Here is a 24,268-nt window from a genome sequence, read left to right on the forward strand (position 1 = left end):
AATGTTCAGTCTATCCATGTCTCAGTGGTTTATGAAATGTACTTTTTAAGGGGAAAAACACTGCCTTGTTTTACGTTGCTGTATTTTAATGCTGGTCATTATGGTGGTACTTGGAGAGTAGTAGTTTTTAGGTGAAATTTGGTGTAAAACCTTGAGGCTATTCTTTGACATTGAGACGTACCAGTGACACCACCAACCAAATCTGAATACGTCATGTACATCTTGTTGACTGCACTGTCCGACTTTTACCGCTAGATGGCAGTCAAGTCAAATGTTTTTGCGTCGGTAAAACTTAACTCCCAAGTCTTTTGATATCATATATAGATAAGTGCTACATTTGTGTGCAAAGACCATTAATTTTGGAACTTTTTATTTGCTATTCACTTGCACAACATAACTTGCCGCGTTTATAATCCCATTGGTTTGAGAAAGGTATTTTTAACAGTACAAGGCTCCCCAAATTAAACCAGAAGTAAACTGATATGTCCCCCCCTCCTCCCCTCAAAATTTACTTTCATTCGTAGATTTCGAATATTGGTGCATTTCAAGCTATACACGCGTTTTCCAACAAAAAGAGAATTGCAAGGGCTCCTACTGTATACAGTAAATAGAGTTGCAAAGCCAACGGGAAATAGCTGTGAGATTTATTGTGAAAATCGCAAGCGGATATTGATATTTATTAATGATTACCTTGACGTTTTTTTTAAACGGAGCACCTGTTGTTGAATGAGAAGCGCGCGCACACATAAACACAGTCACACGCTTGCACAGTAAAGATAACGTCACTCGTAGGGGGGAGGCAAGTCGTCGCAGTTCGACTCGAACAAGAACCGGGCTCGGATACACACAAAAAGCGTCGCTTCCTCTGGACTATGTTTTGTCTTATTCATTACTAACCTTCTTGGATCGTCTTTTCGCGTTTGGAACTTCCTCAGATGCTATGTGTCCAGATTCTACTTAGGGTTCGTATAATAATTTCATGGTGAAATTTTAGTACTGGTGAACTTTACTAGTTTGCAAATGTGTCTAACTTATTCGATTGTGTATGCGACTTACACACTACAGAATCAAAATACACTTCTACTTGCGTTTATGGATATAATAGTGTGTAACATTGTTGTGACCCCCGCGACATTTACGCACGACGTCTAAACGTCTAAATAAACTTAAAAAAATCTCATAATTTCTTCCAACGTGTGACGAGTTCTGGTGCAGGATGGCCCTTCAGTAGACGAACTAATGCAATAAATTTGTAGACATTTAACTTGGCGTTGTTTACAAGCGTTGTACCTTTACAATTTTGCGTCAGCAAATCTCAACGAGTCCAAAAAATAAACTAACGTGTTTAATGTAAAGCGATCAAACAGTCGTACTTCTATTTTAAACGTACTCAGATTTGTTTGAAATGTGTTTAAGTGGTATTAAGTATTTATTCTAAGGTGTATAAAAAACACAATTGCCAGCAATTTTATCACATCTTTTGAACCAAATGTCAATGTGATACAATTGTGCGTTAGTTCCAGGTCTGCATTGATTTGTCAGTGTTACATCAGTAATATCACAGTTCTTATCACTCATAAACAGCTCATGTGAACTATTCCAGATGACATTCTTGTTGCTGATGAAAACAGTTTTGACACCAAGCAGGGTCTTTGTTTTTGTTATTATAATGAAGTGATGAAGTAAAAACAATAACCCCCCCCCATTGGCTATTTTAACACTCAGTCTTGTTGACTCTTGCTTTGCAGTACCCTTCCTCCTTATGGCAGGCCTGTGTTAGGTTTGAGGCCCAAGTAAAACCACAGAGGCACAGGCTTAAAGGCCACGGGGCCAAGAAAGCATGCTTGGTGCCATGCTGCGCCAGAGTACCGGCGGAGGATCCGGAGGTGGTGGTGGTGGCAGCGGAGGAGGAACCAAACCCCCTCTGGGCATGACTCGATTTTCCAGCACCAGCTTGAACACTGTCAGTATGGGCTCTTCTGTGTCGGACAAAGTCTCCAAGGGCCGCCCAATGCACTCGCCAAACCTCGAAAGTCTCACCTCAGACCCGAACTACATCATGCAGACGGTCAGCGATGTACGCAAATTTGCTGATGTGTTGCTCCAGTTCAGAGGAGTTTTAGCCTCCAGAGGTATGTTTAAAAATAACATCTTTACAAAAATGTGTTTCCCTTCCGTATTTGTGATTTGTTTGTTGTTGAATGTTACCACTTGTGCCTCACAAAGTAAGTACAGTGTTCACCTGCATTTGGGAATTCAACTAATCGCCTTACAGCCTATGCATCGCAGTGATTGCCTTTCTGACCACCCCTGCATTAAGTGAAATACGCAATTCCAAATTACTCTATTTTAATTAATATACCTTAAGCATGTTTAAATGGATAGCACAAAAACACCATCCAAACAGTAGTAAAGAATAACAACACTTTTTATTCACTGTTATTACACTGTAATAACAGTTTAAAAAAATGTGGATTTCGCAGGACTGCAAAAACTGAACTGTGATATAGAGGGGGGCTACTGTATAAATTAATGTCGCTGTCAAGCAAGTGTCGTGGACACACTGTTGGTTTCATTGTTAATTTGCCCTCCCACAACACAGTGTACCTATTCTGTCCTACTGTGGCCTTGGCTATGGCCTCACTCAACTAACCTTATCTCTCTTTTAGTTGGAGGTTATTGCTCTCACTTGTAATAAACCCAAGGAATTGTGCTGCTGATGAAGCATCGTGAATAAAGTGTCATTTGTTTAATGCGGTTATCACCCGAAAAGTTGATATGCTTCACAAATGAGTGGAAAATTAATTGGGCTTGCTGAGTGTATTTGGTGTTGCTCAGTACCGTATACCCATAATAGTAAAACCATATGGGGACGTTGAAAACAAATAGTGGTCGCACTCCTTTGATTGTATGAAGGGTCAAAAGGCTGATGACCTGCCACCATCGGGAGCGACAGACGCCTCTCAACATGGAGAGACCAAGTCAAACAAAAACAGAACTGCTTTAGCTGACTAACCCTCGTAACCAGACACAAAGAAACCGGTTCATGATCGTTGCTGGCTCCAAAATATAATTACCGTGAAGGAGGAGTGGTAGAACAAATATTTTCCCCCCAAAGTCAATCAGTTTAGGTAATCAATTCTTGAATGGTCAAATGCTGGAAGAGAATAAAACTTAACTGGGAAGTGTACCCCCCACCATCAATTTGGTGCACATGCTTGACTTAGGAGTGCGAGTATGCAATGATGTTCAATAAACATGGGCTCAGTTATGCGGATGCGGTCACTGATAGGAGATGCTAACATGTGACTAAGCATTCCCATTTGGGCGTGTTTTTTCTAATTGCTGGAAACAGATTTGAGAGCCTAATGTTGAAAACAAAACCCCCCAAAAATAAAATCGGAATAATATTCAGTTTAAGTGATTTAGAAAATATCCATTGATTTTTAATGGAGTAATTGTCGATGAATCTTGTCTTGAAGCACTGAGGCAAAACGGAGTGCACTTCTTGGCCGCGACTTTTTAATTCAGTGAATAGGTTTGCTACCCGAAGAAGGTCATCAACAGTTACTGTAAAATAATCTCCAAAAATAACATATGGCGTGGCTATTTAATTATAGCTTATTTTACTTGCACTCACGAGGAACAAAATTTAATTTGTTTCTCATCGTAGTAATAGACATTTTCAAGGTGTCATTGTTTGGTTTTAGCATGGATTCTTAGAAACTGATTGTTGGGAGTCACTGACTTGTACTGTGATTGGAAGTGATTTAAATCCTTCCTTAATTTATGGCCATATTGTCCGCACGCTGCATCGCTAAAGTTCAAACCTTTCATTGCTGTGGTCACTCACTGAAAGTGACCGAAACAAACCCCTCCCTGCACTCCCCTTCCTCCTCTGTTTACCACACAGTGCAAAGCAATACCCCGCTTTTACTGCGGGTCCCCCTTTTTTGCAAACTGAATTCACCGTCAATGACATGAGTGTGACACTAATTGTTGCTGACGGAATCCCCACACTCACACACTCCTGTAAAATTGATCCTTTCCCATGTCCAGAATAGCCGCGGCCTGTGAGAATGCCCCTCATGGGGTTTCCTCAGCCGAGTCCTCCAAATAGGACATTTCGAGTTCATTTGGATTAGTAGTTCATCCTTAGATGGTTATTGTTGACGGTGTGGAGCTTGCGGCCGCAGCCGGTGACGCACACATGAGTGAATTATGTCTTCTGAAGTTGTTTTCGCGACTTAACTGGTGTCAGGTCAATGTCGCAGACTTGGCCACATCATCTCGCCACTGTGTTGCAGATATTGACATTCTTTTGGAAGGTTGCGACCGAGTCCACTGGATGCTTGTGAAGGACGTCAGTAATTGGAGGGGATTATTATTTAGAGGTTGGTCCTCACTGGGGTCACGGAGGACATCATGAGACCATATAAGTTGTGTGGGTGGTCTCTCGCCCTATTTGACGCTAATGCACTCAATCATAATCGAGTAACAATCATTTGGCCCGAGCAGGTCGTTATTCAACCAAAAGGATATTTTTGGATATATTTTTTAAGTCCAGTAGCTGTTGAGTGTGTCAGCAAGGGTGTTGTCTCCAAGGCTGCTTGGTTTTAGTAAGACGAGGTGTGTCTTCTGTGTTTGCACCGTCGAGCTCTGCCAAACAGAATGCCGGACAATTTTTGCGTCAACCACACAAACATAAAAAGTCAACCAGCCAGCATTGACAATGGAAAGTTGCGAGCCCGGTGTTGTTGCCGAGAAGTTTTGCCCTCCTATTATCAAACGAGAAAATCTTTATTGAGATTATAGCAATTTGCGCTTGCGATAAATCATTCCAATACGTTATTTGTACTCTTATGCCGATATCAGACTATACGAATGTAGCCCAATTTTGTCGCAGACAAGTGTAGTATTGCGTACCCTATTTTGAGTTGCTTGACGTATCGTAGTACCTGTGTAATATGACATAGTCAACAATTAGTCGTTTTGCGTCTGGGACGCTTTACGAGTACCCACGATGTTTATTTTATTTTATTTTTTCAATATTTTTTTTAGCAGTCTGACCTCAGTCAAAATCTTCATTTACTGAATTATAAATATAACGTTAATTCCAGTATATTCATATTGAGCTGGGACTGGGTCAGGTAATCGCTCTTCTCTAGATTAATCCTGTCAGTGACTCAGCAAAATTCGATTACTGTGAAAAGCTAAACAGGAAAGATGAATGTTCTTTTAAAAATGGTTTATTTGACATGCCATCCTTTGTCAAAGCTTCATATGTCAATGTACAGTATGTGCATGACTCACGCCTTCCTTCTGCCAAGTGAACTATTTGCTCATGAGTCATGAGGAATCTTTAGTTAATCATTACCGGAGTGAATATCTCACCTCAGGTGTTGCGTAATCAACATGGACACACACCGCAGCTGGACGCTGAGAAATAGTTTCGTCATGTTTGGAATACTTTTTGGGTGGGCTTGTTTGTATTTTGCTGTTTTTCTTTTAATATATTTTGCAATTACAGTTCAGCATTCTGGAAAACTCTGGGGTTGCTCCTCAGAGAAAGAAAGCCTGGAAATATTTTCAGTCATTTGGATGCAGAATTAGCCCTTACTTGGACTTTTCACCAACCATTCCAGACTTTCTTAAAAGCCTCTAATTCTTCTATGTTTAGACAGACTATCCCGCTGGGTTTTCTGAGATGGCCTGTAAAGTACTCCAAGCAGCTTCTTGCCTCCCAAAAGTTCCTTTTATGGTTCGTCTAACGTGCTTGTATTTAAAACCAGTGTAAATCATCTAAATTGTCCTTTCCAGTGTGGAAAAAAAAAATCATCTCTTTAAAGATCAAGATACTTGGATTCACTTGAATGCTCAAAGAATATCAGCTTGGTTTAATCAGAGTGTATACTTATCTTCCTGACTAAGCTGCCTCAAAGGATTTATTACATTAACCTAATTGCTTCTTGTTTAAAATGATGCTATGTTAGAATTTAGCCTATGGGGGGGGTTAATGTGTGTTGTTTTGTGACATTTGGCAGTCCTCTTATCCTCTTTGTCTTTTTAAAAGGGAACATGCCACGATGCACGGAGCACCACAGGCTTAAAACTCACAATCATCGGGCAACGTGCACAATGGTGGCACCTTGTACACAGGTGGCAAAGACATGCTAACTTGTCAAGTTTAACTCATTCACGACCAGCCCAGTAAAAAAAAAAAAAGGATTTTGACGTATTTATCCGTCAATGGTATTGAACGAGTTAATAGACTTAAATGCACCGCAACTGATTTGTAAGCTGTTTTCAGTTTGGAACCCGAGGGGACATCCTTTCTTGTGTCTTTCTTTCCTACCTAGTTATGGGTGATCTTTTTTTTTTTTTTTGTAAAACAACAGTCTGCAACACATTTCAGCAGACACGTGATCTGGAAATCTGAAGTTCATGGTGACGCTCGAAGAGAGCAAAAGCTGCTTAACATTTCAACATTCACCTGAAAGGAATTAGGGATTGGAATAAACAGAAGAATTGAGTGAGCGAAACAAAGAGGTGAACCGTTTACATTACAGGCGTGGGCAAACTATGGTCCGGGGGCCACATGCAACCCGTTAAAACGTTTTAGTCCGGCCTGCTGAACTTGAAAAAAATTAAAGGAATAAACCTTGTGAATGTTTTATTTTCTAAATACTGTGGTTCTTCAAAGACATATAGTTGAAATGCTTTTGTTCGTTTTCATTTAAAAATATATATATTTTTTTCTCCGATGAGGAGAGGTTACCAAAACACTCCATTCCTCTGCTCCTGGTCCGGCCCCTCTGTCAAATTTTAGAACCCATTGTAGCCCGCAAATCAAAATGTTTGCCCACCCCTGGTTTAGAATGACCTGGATTTCTCCAGAAATTGGTCTGTAGTCATGAAATGGGATCTAATCTTGGAGAAGTTTTTCCATGTTTTTTCATAACATGCAAATGTACGTTTTAAGAAACGGTTGCGCTTCAATCACGTTTCCTGTAGTTGCCGATCAGGTGTGATGTGGTGGAGTTGTGGGTCAGTCGTGTTTACAAAACAGTTTCAGTTCAGCAACATTCTTAGGATGCCTTCTGCCAATCACTCTCCTGATCGTCATGCCACTGCATCTCAATCGGGTTGAGGTCAGGGCTTTGACTACGACACAGGAAGGAGTGCTTTCTTCTGCTGGAGCCGAATGTCTGAACTACATCGATGACTAAAGATGTTAGTATGTGCCGGAGATTTCTGTAAGCCTTTAAATGCCTTTCTGGAATTCATCAGTGAGCATCTTCACAGGTCAACCACTCCTTGGGTGACACAACAGTGCTGAACTTTCTCCATTTATAGACAGTCTGTCTTTAGATGGACTGATGAAACTCCTGCTAATGCTTTTTTGAAAATAGAAAACCGCTAACTGGAGCGTGCTTTTTTTGTCGCGCAGTGCAGCTGTAACCAACGCCTCCAATCAAGTCACATTAATTGGACTCACGGTTGGCTGACTCCTGACTCTTGATTAGCTCGTGAAGAAGTCAGTCTCAGGGTTCATGTACTTTTTCCACCTTACGGGGGTAAATGTGTCCAATAAAAACCTGAACTTGCCAGTGGGGAAGAAAGGTCGACTGGACACTCTCGTCGTGTGCTACTTTCAATTCGTTCTGGAACTTTGTTGCTTTGTTGTTCGACTACTCAGTGGGAAGAAAAGAGCCTGGCCAACCGGAGTCCATAATGTCCTGAGAGAGTCAAATAAGGTCTCACTGGACTGTAGAAAGGCAACGGAGGAAATTGGGTCCATTGATGTGTGAATGAACTGGCCTACAAGCAACAATACCCACAATCACTCTTGAGTTTCTTAAAGCCTTCATGCCTTCTTAAGAAAGAGAAAACATTCATTGAGGAGTATTTTACTGAAATTCCTCAATAGTCATGTAGGTAACTTCTTGGGCAGGAAGGTCGGCTTTCAAGTTCACAAAGGCCGTTCACTCATGATCAGGATGACAGTAAAGAGCGATAGTCTCCCCCCTTTGTGTCGAGATTCGGCCCCTCACCTCCTTTTTTACGCCTGTTGACAGGTGCGCTAAAAGGGGGCCGTCTTCGCTTCCTGGCCATGCTGATCGTTCGTTTGCGTACAATACAGATTGTGAAGAAGAAGAAAACGCTTGAGCAGTTTGGCTGACAGATCAAGGTTGCACAGTTGGGGTGGGGCGGGGGGGGGCTGGATCTGTGTTTTTTTCTTTAAGGAAAGCAGAGAGCATAGTTGGAATGCCAGCTTTGACGGTTTTGCATCAACAGTTGGTGAGGTGGTAATCTGGGGGATATCAAAGCGATATCTGTCTTTCCTCACTGAAAGAGACAGCTCTTGAGAAAAATAGGGAGAGAAACAAATTCTTCACTTCAGAATGAGTATCGCATGTATATGCTAGTAATGGAAGATGCAAAGAAAGAATAACGAACAAATAAAATGATCTCGGTCACACTTGTGATACTTATTAATATTTTGCATACATTTGTTCAAAGCATTACCACGAGCGTGTGATTTATTTATTTTTTGGTACTCAATTTGGTTTCCTGCGCTAAACAAGCTAGAAAATGGGAGTCCATCTGACTCCCCCATGTAGGCTGCTGCAGCTCCTTTTTAAAACGCTCTCTTTGTACATGCAGTCATGCCAAAAGAAAAACAAAATGAAGCAACACGGTATGCAGCAGTGTGAGGGTGGAAGTCAAGACAAACTTCGGCAATATGAGCTACAAATTAATGTTTGAAAAAGTATTTTTTTTCACAAATTTGTCGGAGTGCTTTCTTTATATTGAGCGCTGTAATTATTTGATCTGACTTTGGAGGACTTAGTTGTGACATGTTTAGTGATTTCATGCTCTCTTTGTGCCACTGCCCTCTCGCTAATGTTTCCAACCATAAAGTATGCATAATTGAGCATAACGAGGGTTGCAGTGAATGGAATGTTGCCAAGTCATATTGTCCTCCTATTGGGTCATGACAATGATACAATGTGCGTAATTAGTAATTCCACAGCATTTCTACTGTTATTATGCTGAGAAGATCCAGTGAGATACATTTTATACTGCAACGATCAATTTCTGGTGATACTTGGTGCCGTGAAGATAGTGCTGGAATTTGGGGATTAAGGGTATGAGGGGCTTGGGCGGGTGCTTGTCAACTCTTATCATTCCATATTTTACGCTCACCAGTAAACAGTTCAACATACAATTTGCATGAATAACTAAATATACATTTTATAGTATAGTCTATAATTCCCGACTTTTAACGTATTTGAGAAAGCTGGCTCAAGAGAGATTTCGGAATCTCTTATTATTACGGTGTCATTTTGATGGTGAATTATCCGACAATGTTTTCATTATGGATTCCCCCCCGCCCGCGCTGCAACTCCCATCCCCACGACCAAACAAGAGGCTGGAATGTTGGGTTTCCATGACGCTAATGAAGTAAAAGCCTGGCAATGTGTTTCTGGCAGCCTGCGAGGAGCTCCTGATCCGCGGCCTCCTTCTCATCAGGCTCAAGGTCTGATCCCTCCATAGCTTTCATTCACCAGGCCTTATTATGCCCTGGAATGTCTCTCACTCCTTCTCTCGTAGCGGGGATGTGCTGTACAGGGGTAAAGCTGGGACAAATCCCAATGGAAGAGAACTACCCCAAATCACACACAACCTCCTTCTCCTTTCATATTTTCCCTCCCGTACTCTCCACAACTCCTCCCCTGTCATGCCTTACCATCCTCCCACCAAAAACTATCCACGCCATTGGACAAAGACCGACACTCACACATATGCCAATCCTCCTTTTCCTGTGAAAAGTGAAAGGCTGCTGTTGCAATTTATTGTTCCATAAATGCTTCACATGGTCAAGTCCATGTGCTGACCCGTCTCACTGTTTGCTCGTGGCCCCAGGGTCAATACAGCGGTTTTTCTGCTCTCAAACAAGTCTGTTCTTCAAACCCTGGTTTTCCCTGTGGACTGTGGACAGAGGGTTCTTCCCAGAACCTCTCCTTAAACTTAACGTCCTCTCTTTAAAAGCTGCAGAATCTAAATTCGGTGATCGTCAGATATGTCTTTAACAGAGTCTCTTCCTGGTGGGAACAAGTTGTCTATGCATTGTGTTTCTTGCGGCAAAGCAGCTTGGGGGGGTTAAATAATCAGCCTTTTTACTTGATCCGGTGCCTTGCTGTGCTGGTCCACACAGCCATAATGTCTTGCTAATTAGCCTCAATTTAGGACGGTCCAATAGGCCAACACATCTGCCATTGAAGGTTGCAGCACATGGGACATTTATCTTGTAGGCATTCATGGCTTCGGCTCGTCCATAATAAAACGCTAGGTTTGTGCTTCCCTATACTGGGGAGTCAGCCAATGTATGGGTGGGTTAGAAAGCCTCTGCAAGGACAAGTTGAGCTATTTTTTAAATTTAACCATTAAATAGGATCATTTCTGGGCATCTTAATTTAGACCAATTAAGGAGCTTGTTGGAAATGTTTGATAAACATACTTTCATACAGACTTTATATGAGTACTGAATGCAAGATGCATGCTATAGCTGTCTTAAACTTACAGCAAATATTATTATTATTATTATTATTATTAATAATAATAATAATAATAAATATTAAATAAAAAAATAAATTAAAATAAAATAAAATAAAATAAAAAAAATAAATAAAGCATCTGTATCCTACCAGATTGTCATGTCGCTTTTTTAGCCATTTTCCAAAAACATCACTAATACAAAACATTGTTTTGGTTAATGTAGTCTTAGCCACATCAGATATCTTTTTTGGTTCTTGTCGGTGGTTGGGCAGTTAAAACAAAAAGGAAAGAAGCTTTTGTCATTAAAATTTACCAGTTTCTCAGCAGTTGAAGAAGCCATGCATGACATCTGATGAAGATGAATGAAGATGGTTGCTATGGGGAAAGTGTGTCTAAAGGTCCTGCGGCGAAAATCTTTGGCGGCTAGCAGTACATTTTTTTAAACTCATTTGAAATTGAACGTGTCTGATTTTAGGATTCATGCCAGCTTTTTTGTGGCATTGCTGAATATCTGCTCGGAGGCAGTGAACTATATCTTTGTGAATGGAAGCGCTTTGAAATGTGAGTCCTCCCCTCAGCCATTTTGATTGGAGCACGAAATGCATCTTGGGATATTTTCCCAGCCAAATCTCAACAGTCTAGAACGCGAATTGAGAAACGGCTGACATGGTGAGAAACAGTTCTGATGCTAGAGCGCCACAATTCAGTTCTACGTTGATCTCAGTTGCATATTTTCCGCAACATTCTTCAAATGTATTTAATGTGGAATGTATTTAGAAAGAAAAGTTGTCTTTGATGCTTTACTTGTTTTTTTATTGCAGCACCCGGTCTTTGTATATTTTTTTTCCTTGTAAACCTGGGTTTCATTCTGATGGGAACTTGCCGCATACTGTTTAGTTGGCGTGATTTTCCGGATCACCACAGCAAGCATTGTCAATATGTCCACGCAGACCCAGCTGTATTAGCCCCGCTGGTTGCACTATTTGTCCCGCTCGCAAAAGAGAGCTAATGAATAAAAAGAAAAATGGGCCACTGCTAAAGTCTTTCTGATCCCCTGCTCCATGAGGAGGTAATCCTGGGGTGATGATCAGCGCAAATGTGGCTTTGGCTGTCAGTGGGTGGTGGTTTTGTTGGAGGGAATGGAGCATCGGCACAAAAAATGGACTGTAAGCAACCCGCCCGTAGTTGTGTAACTCAGATGTTGTAGGTTTCTTTGGTTTAAAAAAAAAAAATCAATCAGTAAACTGCATTTTTTTTTTAAGTGGAGAGGATGTGGTTTTGGGAAATCAGGTTTGTAGACCACACAACGGTACAGTTGCCTCTTTTCTACAGACATCCGCTTTGTTCTCAGGTTGCTGACTTCATGGCAGAACATCAATTCCCACCCTTATCACAGGGCTGTGTTTTTTTGGGTTTCTCACCTCCTCATTTCTGTTTAAAAAGGGGCTTCTGATTAACAGACTTGCAAACTTGTAATTGTAGTAAGGTCACAATAGGCTGTGGGTGTTTATGCACTTGGCTTTCAGGTGTGAGTTCTCTATGTAGGTTACTGAGCGCTTTGCAATCGCACTGCCATCGCTTGCTTTATGGCCTTGTTGCCTAGACAGACCATTGACTGCTTTTAGTGTTGACCACAACTGCTGTGAATGGATGGTCGTTGTCTGACATGGCTGCCATGGCCACGCTTGAAACAAGCAAAGCCGGAATGTTATGTAGTGCTACTGTTGGCAGTATTCGTGCGCCATTTGTTTGTAGAATGGGTGATTGGTAATTTTCTGGGCTCTCTATCAACTTCTCAGTGGGGGGGGGAATCCCAGACATCACTTGTCGTCTTGTAATGCTTCCTGCTTTAGAATTTTTCTTTTTTGTCGAGGCTTTTGCCAAACAAAAGAATTTTTGCATATTTTATTACTGCTATCGTGCGCACCTGAGCTTGAATAAGTGACTTTGTCCTGCAGTCAGTTCTTGAAATGGCGTACCTCCCATATCACTTTCAACCCGCTATAAATCCATTGTAATTTCATTCTTTCAATTTCTAACGTTTCCGACATCACAGTGAAGAAGATAGTCAGCTAACACGCTGGCCCAGTTTTTCAGATGTATTAAAGCACTTGACACCATAAAGCTTTTTTGAAATCTCCCAACTTTGTGACTTCACAGAGCATCAAGCTTGCCTTCACAAGGCAGTCCATGAACGTCTCGGGGAGATGCTGGCAGTCCTGACGACTGTCATCAGCAAACACCAGAGCCTCAACTCGGTTGATATTCTCAGTTCAGCTGGAACGGTCATCACTGCAGTCAAAGGTAAGTCGTGAAATTATATTTTTAATAATACAAGCCAGTAATAGGTTGATTCCTCCTTTTCTTACTTTAGTTTTGTGTCATGCTATTTTTTAGATACTCCGTCTTCCTTGACAATTTACACATACGAAAGATTGCTTTCCCTTTTTGGGAGGTCGTTAATGGTCTTAATTGATCTCATGCACGGCAATGCATTGAGAATTTCCAGTGGAAAAAAAATCATGTGCCGTTCCCACTGTCGTTTACAAGCTACTGGGACCGCTATGTGACTGAAAGCGAGCGTCCATTGGAAGCTTTTCACTGCCAGCCCAGGTCAAATGAATGTACTTTTTGGCTTTTATATCCATCAATGGCAGCGAATGAGTTAAGTGTAAGAAGATACTACTTAGAAATGTGACCCTTGTGCTTTGAATGCACCGGTTATGAGAATGAGAAGAATACGACTGAAGGGGCCTCTCATGCTGGATCGGTACCTGTTGAAAACTTAACGCAGGCATGGGGAGAACATGCAAACTCCACATAGGAACGGGGCTAGATTCGAACCCATGACCTTTGTGCTGTGAGACGGACATGACAACCAATTTGTCACCATGCCGCATTCTACATCTATTTTTTTTTTTTTAGATTTGGGTGATTTGTTTTTCACGTCTAATTTCTCACGCATGGAAATCGCATAGTGAGCGTTACTAAAAAAAATTAAATAAAAAAAAAAACTTTTTTGTTGACAAAAAACTCCAATTTAAATTTTTGGGGTCCACTGTATATTGAATAAGTAATTTTATTATCTGTATTATGATACTGTATTGCAAGCGCATGCTACAGTTTCTGCCACTAGGGGGCCAAGATCGTTTACCTCACTGAAGTGAAATGAAAGCCCAACCCAATTGGCATATTTGTTCAGAATTGTGATTTCTGCTACCTGGTATAGCAACATCAAGACATCCGTTTATGTTCAAAAATACGACTCAGATACCTGGATTCATGTGAGTTGTGTGAGAGTGTTGTGCTTTTCCACTGAAACAATACCATTTTTTCTCAATGATGTAACTTCCGCCTTTGGACCACTGGCCGGGGCCTCTGCGAGCACTGGCATTGTATTCCAAAAAGGCTCAGGATGTCCTGTTGAGGGGTTAGGGGTTGGACCGAAGCAGAGACGATGCAAGAGCATAAGTTAGATGCGTGCTTTCAATGGTGACGACGCGTTGTTCCCAGGGCCCCCCCACAAATCTTTGGTTCTTCCAAGGGAATTGTTTCACCTCATCTACAAGTCAGGCAAAATTTTCTTTCTTTTTTTTTTTTTTAAATACTATTCTTAATTTCGCTTGACTGGGCTTAATATGACCAGACCGACATGGGAAGGATGTATACGCGATCCAATTCAGTGATTTATCAAGACAGGATTGTCTATTGAACAGGACCAAGGTTGTGGGGAGGGAAATAACGTTTCAGGTTAGTGCGCAGTTAGTCTTTTTGATTCATAAATGTTTTTTGTGTGAAATCGTGTCTTATAATTTGGTAGCTATGGATGGACGTCACCATTCTGTTTTCACGCAAATCCCATCCATTTTCTGCTTTCAAACTAAATAATTGGAAAAGAAAATGACTGTAGCATTTCTATTTGAGAAAGTGGTCATCTTGAGTCTTGAACTTTGGAAATGTCCATTGTTCCAGTGGAAGGAAAGACAAGTTTCCTCAAGCAAGCGTCAGAACAGCCCCGTTACATCACTGATTTATTCGGCTTGCTTTCTGAGCATCTAGTTTATTTTTTTCTCGGCGCCGTCAGGACAGGAAGGTTATTGTGAAGACTGATTGCAACCATATTTACGTTGGTGTTTTTCCCCTATTCTGTCTTCAGTCATCACCGTGTTTTGACATGGAGCAGGAAACTACTGGATTCCCAGATTACAGCCCATTTATATACAGTTGGAATCTTTGCTTATCCGTTCCGCGTTGACACACAAAATTGTTTTGGATGCTTCTCGTGGACTTGACAATTGGTTTTGTTTTTGCACTGTTCTGTTGTTTGACTCAATATTCAACATCATTTCTTATACGCACACAATGACGGTGACTCATGCAAGGACACTGAAACTGTTCAGGAAGTCGCCAGTGTGTTGAATTTATGTTCGACTGGAAGTTTGACTTCATCCCACCCCTTCTGCTTTTTGATAGGAGTGAATTTCGAGGAGGTGAACGAAGAGAACAAGCAGCGTCTTTTCAGCGACATCTACTCTGCAATTGACAAGTTGGCATTCACCGTTGGCAATGTGTACGTATCATGAGGAGGATTCTGCCTGACAAGCTGATGTCTGCATCAAAATGTGTTCTGATTTTACGATTTATCATTTTTTTTTACAGAGTGTCTGACTTCCTTATGGGAGATGTAGAGAATGGATCAGTGTTAGGGCTCCCCCTAACTAAGACGAGCAGGGTAAGTGGTGGATTTAATGATGTGAACGTCACCCACAATCAAATGCTTTGAATTATTACAGTGTAATAAGCATCGAAGGAGAATTGTTTACTGGTACAAGTTTAGCGCATTCCATTAAAACCAGGACGTCCTCTACTGGCCTGAATTGTCAAGCAAAATGAATCAGCTGGCGGAGTCGAGCTCATTGTTCACATAAATACTTGGATATTGTTAGCAAAATGACATCATGATGCGTCCTCTGCAACACCTGCGCCTACGAATATTGCAAGTCGGTTTAGCCCAAACATGGATTCATATTTTGTTTTCATTTTTTTTTTGGTGGTTCCAGTCATTTGACAACCTGCCTGTGGAATCTGGAGGATCCGGCTCTGAGAAAGATGATCCGCCAGGTAAGGTTGCTCTCTTAACAGAATGTGATTTATATTTGTGTTATAACAAGTGGCTACCTGAGAAAGTTTGAATTTATGGCAGGTTTGTTAGAGCGAGAGGGAAAATAAGATTCTCGCTTATCTCGTGTGGTTACTTATTTTAGCACCTCTTTAGTATTGGACGACTATTTATTAATCCCGTGCATCACTGTAATTATCTTCGAGCGGTATTAGCCTGTTAGCCTCTCACTCAAGGTCATTACCGAACATGTAACGCTTAGAAGTGTTGAGAGAACATTTGCCGGTCATGCATAAGTCCATCTTTTACAACCTCCCTCGTGCAGTTCCTGTGATTGTAACAGGACCACCATTTCGGGTCGAAGAAGTGGATAGGACGCTGCAGCAGCGGGACAACGGGGTGGAGTCCGCACTGCGCTACGCCAAGGCCTGGTCCAAATACACCAAAGAAGTGCTGGGTTGGGTGGAGAAGCGTCTTAATATGGGTGAGTCAAGGAAGGATTGCGGTTTGGACGGATTGTTAGGAGTGTTTGATGTTGCCGCGGCCACACTTGACAGAGGCCCGTATTTTCTTCTGTCGTGTGGTATGTGACATTATGGGCACTACTACGTATCTCGAAAACATTTTAAGGTTGTCAAGTTCAGCTCTAGCTTTATATGATGTGTCTTAATCTTTAGTTTCAAGTTGCTATTATGCAAATTGTTGGTCGTAGAATGCAACATTAGCTCAGAGTGCAAGTCTTAAAATAGGATTTTTACAACCTCTGCCCTCAAAGGGCATTTTACAGCTTCATAAATCATGCGTAGTAATCACAAAACAGGGAGATGGTTGCTTTCTATATTTCCCCTACAAGAGAATTTTTTTTTTTTACTATTCGTAAATCTCATCCAGATAGCACTAGAAGGACTTTTTTTTTTTTTTTCCCCAAGGCTGGGAATGCAGCGTGTGAACTTTTATTTTGCAGGGTGGCTAATGAATGGTTTCAGTGTCATACTTAGTCATTCTTCCAGTCAGGATGGTGACACAGCCCACAGTGGTACAAAGCATGCGTTATCAGGAGAAAATGTTTATTTAACACATCCTCTGTGGCTAATGGGTTATTTGATGATGAATGACTCGAGGACATTGCTTGGATTTTATTTCAAGTAAATGCCTCTGTTGGCTTTCCTGTTATTCTACGCACATTTTACAACCATGTTATAAATAAAGTTCAGGGTGTTCTTTCTAAATTGTCACCTCATGTAAATATGCGGTACGTCGGATGTGTTTCCAGATATCGAGCTGGCGAAGAGCTACAACAAAATGGCCGAATCGGCAAAGACCCTTGCGAGTCAGCAGGTGATTCAAAGAATTTGCAGCATTTAATTTGACGCGTGCTGTTTTGTATTACCAAACACATCTTATCTTTTCTTTCTGATCAAGGAATTCATGCCTTTCCGTGACGTCTACATGACGGCTTTTAAAAATGACATTGAATACAGCAAGCTTGTACTTAACACCACAGCAGTGCTCCAAAGCAATAAATTTATGCAGGTAAGCTTTTTCTTTAGGTAAACAATGGATCCAACAATGCTAACATGGTATATGTTGATTTTTTAAAAAATTTATTTTATTTATTTTTTGTGTCTAGCCTCTTATAACTCGAAAAAATGAATTGGACAAACTACGAAAAGAGATGAAGGAGCAGTGGCAGAGGGAACAAAAGAAAATGGTAATTCTTCCATGTTGTTGGACAATTTAAAATAGCGGTTTGGTAAATAAATGCCTTTTGGAAAAAAAAAGTGTTCTTTGCATTACAAGCATGAGGCGGATAGCGCTCTGAAAAAGGCTCGGATGCTGCAGGATCAGCGTCAAGAAGAGTACGAAAAAGCCAAGGTATCTACCAGCCGCTTGGAAGGCGAGCAGATCGGAGGAGTGGGAGGAGCCACGGCTGCAAAGCAACTAGAAAAGCGACGCCGGTTGGAAGAGGAAGCTTTGCAGAAGGTTGGTGCATCAAATAAATGTGTCATTCACACACTATTAGCAGCATTTTTTAACATTTGAATTGAGAATCCTTTGTCCTTTTTCTGTTCCAGGCTGAGGAGGCGAGGGCACACTGCGACGCTTGTCAGAATGACGTGGTGGTGAAAAGACTCGATCTGGCCAACACCAAGAGTGACATCATCACTCAGCTTCGAAAGATGGTCTTCCAATGTGACCTGACCCTTAAAGCGGTTTGTCCAGATGTTTATTTCATTATGTTCATCTCGAAGTGTTGTGTCATGTGTGGATTATGATATGATCAGCACCTGAGAGCAGAATGTTTTCTCTTCAAGGTCACGGTCAATTGGTTCCAGCTCCAGCAGGCCCAGGTTGTATCACTTCCTGTCAACCACCAGAGTCTTTGCGAAAATGCCAAACATTATGAGCCGGGCCATCGCTATGTCGAGTTTGTCCGGGGATTGCCCACCGATTCCCACTATTTGGATTCAGCTTTTTCGTCAAGCACAGGGTGAGGCATAGTGTTTGTTTTTTTTTGTTCAATTCAGAGCCGGTGTCGCATTTCTCAGCTGCTGCGGGAGCTTTCTTATGTTCGTCCCACACTCGAATAAATTGTTAAGACTGAGCCAGGAAAAACATCTGGCCGGAAAAGTGTCAAAACAAATCATGCTTCTCATTTGCTTCCAAATCGATGACGGTCACTTTTAACCTAACATTGTGAATTTATTAGCACATTTGAATGGTTAGCCAACATTAGCATGTCTAATACTTTGAGAAATGCAAATATTACACTCATAATTATGTTGGAAGATATCGCACCATCATGATTTATTACAATTTTAATGTCATTTTACATTCAACCCTTCTTTGTGCTTACCTGATTCTGCTGAGTGACAAATTTTTTTTGTACCCATTTAAAGAAAAATGTTCTTGTTGCTTTCATATGGCAATCAAGACATTATTTTCAACGTGTCATCTTTTCTGCCAGAATGCCCATCACTCAGCACACACCGAGTGGCAGTCACTCATCCCATAGCATCCTGTCACAAGGATCCGTGACGTCTGACCTCCTTGGTACCGATGAGAATGACAGCTCCCACGCCACTCGACAAGGCAAGATTGCAGAACGGCGCTCCAACAGCACGACTGACATTCAAGGTATTTACGATCCTGCAGATTTGGTTTTTATTCTGACGTCGTGTTGAGTTAGATATTTTAATGCCAGTCAAAAAAAAAAAAAAAAAAACACTTGATTAGTATAGTGATGAATCTGTCATCAGGGAACAACGACATCTCTGATGTTTGGATCATATTTTTTTTTTTAATACAGCACTTCGGATTCGTACCGGGAATTCGAATCAAGGCGGAGGAATGTGTAGCGACTCGGAAAGTGTCGGAGGGAGCAGCGAGTCTCGATCCATGGACTCACCCACTGCGAGCCCAGGTAAATATTTTATTGTCACCAGTGAAATGATGAAAATACGATGGTTTTAGTTCCACTTGGTGTGTCGTGAGCTCAATTTGTTTGATTTGACTGTAGAAATGTGGATTTACTGTTTTCTTGTCATACTGTTCAGGAGACTTTAAGAGGAGGTTACCCAGATCCCCTTCTACTGGCACCATGTCATCCGCCGATGACCTGGATGAGCCTAACTCTCCTTCTGATAACGGTGCGTCAAGCAAAACAGTCGTTAATATTGATTTTGGCATTTTGTACATGAAGTACTCACTTCAATATTGCCCGTTTCAGGTTTAAGTGATCTCTTAATAGAAGCAGCCAGCTCCCCACGTCCTTTTCGAAACACGCAGATGTCCAAAGCTGCTCAAACGCACAAGCTGAGAAAACTTCGAGCGCTCTCCAAGTGTCGAGAGTGCGATGGACTGGTGGTGTTTCAAGGAGCGGAGTGTGAGGAGGTAACGTTGCTTTATTTAGTTGTCTCACCCCCCTCGTTGAATAGTGCAAAGGAAATCCAGTCGTGAACAGCGTTTGGACTCTTGAGTATGAGGAATGTTTCAGATGACCATTGCCAAAGCCCCACAATAGTTTCTTTTCACTTTTGATGACCCACAAAAAAAAAAAAAAAAAAGAATGACCACCCCTGCACTCATCAGAATATCCAAAAAGGGTAAACTAGCCACAAATTCCCCCGCAGAATTTCAATGAATCAACTTGACTCAGTTGGGAGAAACAGCCGGCGGAAACTCAAAGGCCTTTTATCTAACTTCTAAAGAGTCATCACCCCTGTGTGCCCCCCCCCCCCCCCCCCCACTGCTTTTTTTTTAGTTCAAGTTTCTTTCCATATTTATTAAGATACTGTATACGTACAAAGGAGAAAGAAAGGATTAATGGAATGTTTCTCCCCTGAAATGTGGGTTATGTAATGCCGCTTGAGTTCTTTGACAAGTGGCAGAAGAATGCAAACGTTTCAGTTCTTGGAATAGCTCCATAAAAGGAGTTCAAAAGGTGAGAAGAAAGTTAGACGGATGATTTATTTTTCTGTTAATTCAAGGGTTGAACCGAAATGGCATCTTATGGATGCAGTGAGGTTTCTTTAGCTGCTTTTAATGGTTTGAATTAATTTAGTGGCATGTCCATAAATAAAAGCTTAACGGAAGTTTAGATTGTCTTCATTGTCTGTTTTGTGTGTGATCTGTATTCTGTTGTCCCAAGTTATTTATACTGCCGAAACGACGATTTGAAATGTTTCAACGTGTTTTCCAGTGTTCATTAGCCTGCCATAAAAAGTGCCTGGAGAGCCTGGCCATTCAATGTGGCCATAAAAAGCTCCAGAGGAAGCTTCACCTCTTCGGTGTTGACTTCAGGCAGACGGCGAAGAACAGCCAGGATGGCATTCCATTCATCATCCGCAAATGTACGTCGGAGATAGAGACCAGAGCGCTCAACGTGAAGGTATTGACAAAAAAAAAATTATATATATATTGGATTTTAAGCTTTGTATTTTTGTATGATTTAAAAAAAAAAAAAAGAGAAATAATTTTTAAAAATCGGTCTATAAAATGTATTTAATGTAAAAATGGTTTTGGGCTGCTTAGGGTATCTACCGTCTGAACGGCTCCAAGTCACGCGTCGAAAAATTGTGCCAAGCCTTCGAGAATGGCAAAGACTTAGTTGAGATGTCTGACCTTTACCCCCATGACATCAGCAACGTCCTCAAACTCTACCTGAGACAGGTATTTTTGCATTTAAGTTGTCCTTGCACGCACAAAAGTTAACTTTTTCATTGCTTACTGAATTATGATTAATCGTTGTCTCTTTACTTTAATATTATGGGCCTTTTCTTTTACACTAACCTTCAGCTTCCAGAGCCTCTCATCCTTTTCCGCTACTACAATGATCTTATTGGTTTGGCCAAAGAAAGCCAAAGTGGAATTCAGGAGGATTTGGAGGCCTTTCGCCTCAGCTCTTCTCCAGTGACGACAGCTCAGGTCGGCGTGGAGCTCAACCGCATCCTCTTCAAGCTCAAGGACCTCCTGAGGCAGCTGCCGCCCGTTCACTACAAGACGCTGCAGTTCCTCATTGAGCATCTGCACAGGTAGGAAGCTCACAGCTGAAATGTTTTTTTTTGCCTTCTTGCTAAAATACATGAATCCCATAGAATTTTTTTTTTGTGTGTAGTTTATAATTTAGAAAAAAATACTTCATGCATACTTCCACTTGTAATTAAATTTCCCTGAGCAAGAAAAATCAACCAAGCATACAATATTGAAGATTGGTTACTAAGAGAAAAAGTGAGGCTTCTTTTAATCATATGTACCTTTTTCCATCAGGGTGACAGAACGATCTGAGGAAAACAAAATGCCCGCAAGAAACCTGGGCATCATCTTTGGCCCAACACTCATCAAGCCGAGGCAGGCAGATGCCGACGTGACCCTTTCTTCGGTGGTGGATTACCCCTATCAGGCGCTCATCGTCGAGCTCCTCATCAGACACTACCAGATGATCTTCGACACCCCCCTCAGTCCACTAGCGGGCAACTCGCCCACAGAGACCTCCGCGCAACCCTTACTCGACATGCGCCCACCTCACCAGGGAAAAGAGCAGCATCTGAGCAGGCACTCCAAGTCTGTGGGTGACATCCAGGAGGTAAAGTAGGAGCAATATAAATTACGTAATTACCATGCACATGATGCGCTGATGCTCTGTATTTTCCACTACCTATTACAGTTGAGCTCCAAGGATTTTAAGAGACATTCCTCCACCCCTCCATATAACTTGCTGCCTGAGTATAAGGACTCAGTATTCCTTCATCCGGCTAACCATGATGGAAAAGAATTTGAACCAGGTTAGTATTTTTAGAAATACAGAGCAAAATATGCTCATCATAGATGGGATGTATTTTTGTAGCTCAATTTAATTGAAAATATAAAAATAGTGCTGCCTATTATTATTTCCTCAGGCCTCATGAGTTTTGTTGTTCTGCGATACATTCTTGTCAAACATACCTTGTCCGTCTCTTATAGAAGGCGACGAAGTGGATTCAGAGGCCTGCAACGGAGTCAATGATCTCCCAAAACCAAGCGAGCGAAGCCTCATCCGCTCTCCACACGTCACAGCCACGACCCGGGTGCATCTACGACCGCACCGTAACAAGTTCTACTCGCGGCCAGCTAGCATGCCGGTAGAACGGAGCCATGGCCGAGACAAAGACGACGAGAATCCCACCTGGTCTAGCTTGCATGAAGACGATAGAAAAGGAGACCGCGGCATCCAGTCCATCGAAGAGGTGGATGAAACGGAGATGAGCAAATTGCGAGGCAGCGCACACTACCGGAGCACATTTATTGACACTCAGACCTTGCGTAGAACTTGGGATAAACAATACAAGCACCACGATGTTGCCTCTAGAACTACCAAAAATGTTTCCAATAGTGACAATTCTGCAGACGATGCAAGTGGAGTGTCTCCTTCTGCGTCAATATCATCCTCAAGTTTGCCCGTTGAAGACTCCGAGAGCATCGTTACCGCCTACTCAAATGGACCTCACAGCATGTTAACGTACACGTCATCGCGACCCGGCAGGATGTTGAGACGAGAGGAAAATGTAACCAAGTACAACATTGTTGCAAAGGGTTTCCGGCCGTCCAGGACCCTCCAACCGCCACCTGGAACTTTCTATAAGCCGCCATCAGGGAGTAAAGCGCAATCACTGTACGCATTCGCTAACAGCGCCGAAAACGAAGAGGGGGAAGATGAGGACGAGGAGGAGTTGGAAATTGAGATCTCTGTGGATGAGCCGCTTGACGAGGATGCCGAGCAGCAAACCGCCTCGCCATCCCACAGCTCAAGTCCAGAGGACGCGGGACTCAACCAAGCTCGGCCAGTGTACCAGAGACTGCGATCCAGACACCTGCAGGATGTTGAACATCGAGAAGCTCATTTTGTGTGATAACTCACCAGAGATCAGATGGCAAGACAAGATGGGTGGAACTTTGTGGACAAGAGAAAAACATTTCCTCCCCAAAATACAAACAGAACGCACTTAAAAGCGCTGTATATTTTTAAAGACAAATCGCCACTGTATTCTGCGAGCACTACACTGGCACCAGGTTGGACTATTTATAAATCTTCTTAAGCTGTGCAATTGCATTTTATGTGAACTTTTTGTCGTGTTCTTCCAGACTCACTGTTCTATACCAAAAAAAATATATATTGGACTAGTTACAATAGAGCATGTAGCCACAACACTGAAAAGAACAAAAACGATGCACCGCATCAGTGCAGGAATCTGGTAAGGTGTGATGTCATCATTCGTTGATACTGTTACACATTTTTTTCGCGATTCTCTATCAAGCATTAAAAACATTCTTGCTCTGTGCGGCACCTGCTCATGTCATGAACACTTGTTTTATACGAACATTTTACCCTAAAACTCTTTTTACAATAGAAATAGGTTTGAACCTTACATTTTTTTTTTTGTAAGTATCAGGATCTACTTCATGAAATGCTTTTTACTTATGGTGACTTGCAAGTTTGCCGGAATGTTCAAAGGCTTCAATGTAAATGACAGGTACATCACAACAAGCATACTTTGTAAGTTATTAAAATATATCTTGCAACTTTCAATCATGATTTATTATTATTTATTTTTTTTAACCAGAACATGTTATTCATGAGCGCTTTATTTTGTTTACAATTTGAAGAGGTCTGTTCCGTTTTGTCAATTTGTGTCTGTGCCCAAATTGTCTTGCATGATGCCTTCTCAGAGTTTTTGACTAAAAGGGGTAGTTTGAAGTTTTCAAACTGCTGGCCTTTTATTTTAGCCTACCAAACACACACACACATGAATATTAACGTGCATGAGACATGCACTTTACAAACATGCACAATAAACATGCTAATCTTAGCTACATCTGCTACATAGCTAGCATGACCTCATGTTGGGAGTGTTACAAAACACAACATACCACATGACAGAGGTTGAACGATTTTTCACCGAAATAATTGGGCCAAGAAAACAAATATGCGACAGTACTTGATTTCTTGTCACGGACAATCTCACAGAAAAAGTCCAGGATAGTGATATCTGGTGAATAATATGGCTTTTTTTCCCATGTCTGAATCTGTATATGATTTGAACCAGGCAG

At 41.6% G+C, this 24,268-nt stretch overlaps 1 protein-coding gene across 3 annotated transcripts; it reads left to right on the top strand.

The window, feature by feature from the left end:
* The first annotated feature begins 748 nt into the window (after positions 1 to 748).
* Positions 749 to 23,747, top strand: arhgap29a (Rho GTPase activating protein 29a). Of its 3 annotated transcripts, none has more exons than XM_088283212.1 (23): positions 749 to 962; positions 1,749 to 2,132; positions 12,724 to 12,867; positions 15,037 to 15,133; positions 15,223 to 15,295; positions 15,624 to 15,684; positions 16,008 to 16,166; positions 16,956 to 17,020; positions 17,105 to 17,215; positions 17,313 to 17,393; positions 17,483 to 17,665; positions 17,758 to 17,895; positions 17,998 to 18,173; positions 18,651 to 18,820; positions 18,993 to 19,106; positions 19,240 to 19,332; positions 19,413 to 19,576; positions 20,385 to 20,573; positions 20,717 to 20,854; positions 20,981 to 21,216; positions 21,452 to 21,767; positions 21,849 to 21,966; positions 22,145 to 23,747. In XM_088283212.1, exons 2-23 carry the CDS (start codon positions 1,841 to 1,843, stop codon positions 23,068 to 23,070), a joined length of 4,044 nt encoding a protein of 1,347 aa, XP_088139338.1. In that variant the 5' UTR covers positions 749 to 962; positions 1,749 to 1,840; the 3' UTR covers positions 23,071 to 23,747. The 3 variants fall into 3 exon arrangements, with proteins under 3 accessions (XP_088139338.1, XP_088139339.1, XP_088139340.1); XM_088283213.1 differs by having other exon boundaries at positions 16,026 to 16,166; XM_088283214.1 differs by lacking the exons at positions 749 to 962; positions 1,749 to 2,132; positions 12,724 to 12,867 and adding an exon at positions 14,048 to 14,313.
* The last annotated feature ends 521 nt before the right edge of the window (positions 23,748 to 24,268 follow it).

The sequence above is a fragment of the Idiotropiscis lumnitzeri genome, chromosome 19 (genome assembly GCF_059441095.1).
Source record: "Idiotropiscis lumnitzeri isolate Australia: NSW breed Sydney's pygmy pipehorse chromosome 19, RoL_Ilum_1.0, whole genome shotgun sequence".
Taxonomy (NCBI): domain Eukaryota; kingdom Metazoa; phylum Chordata; class Actinopteri; order Syngnathiformes; family Syngnathidae; genus Idiotropiscis; species Idiotropiscis lumnitzeri.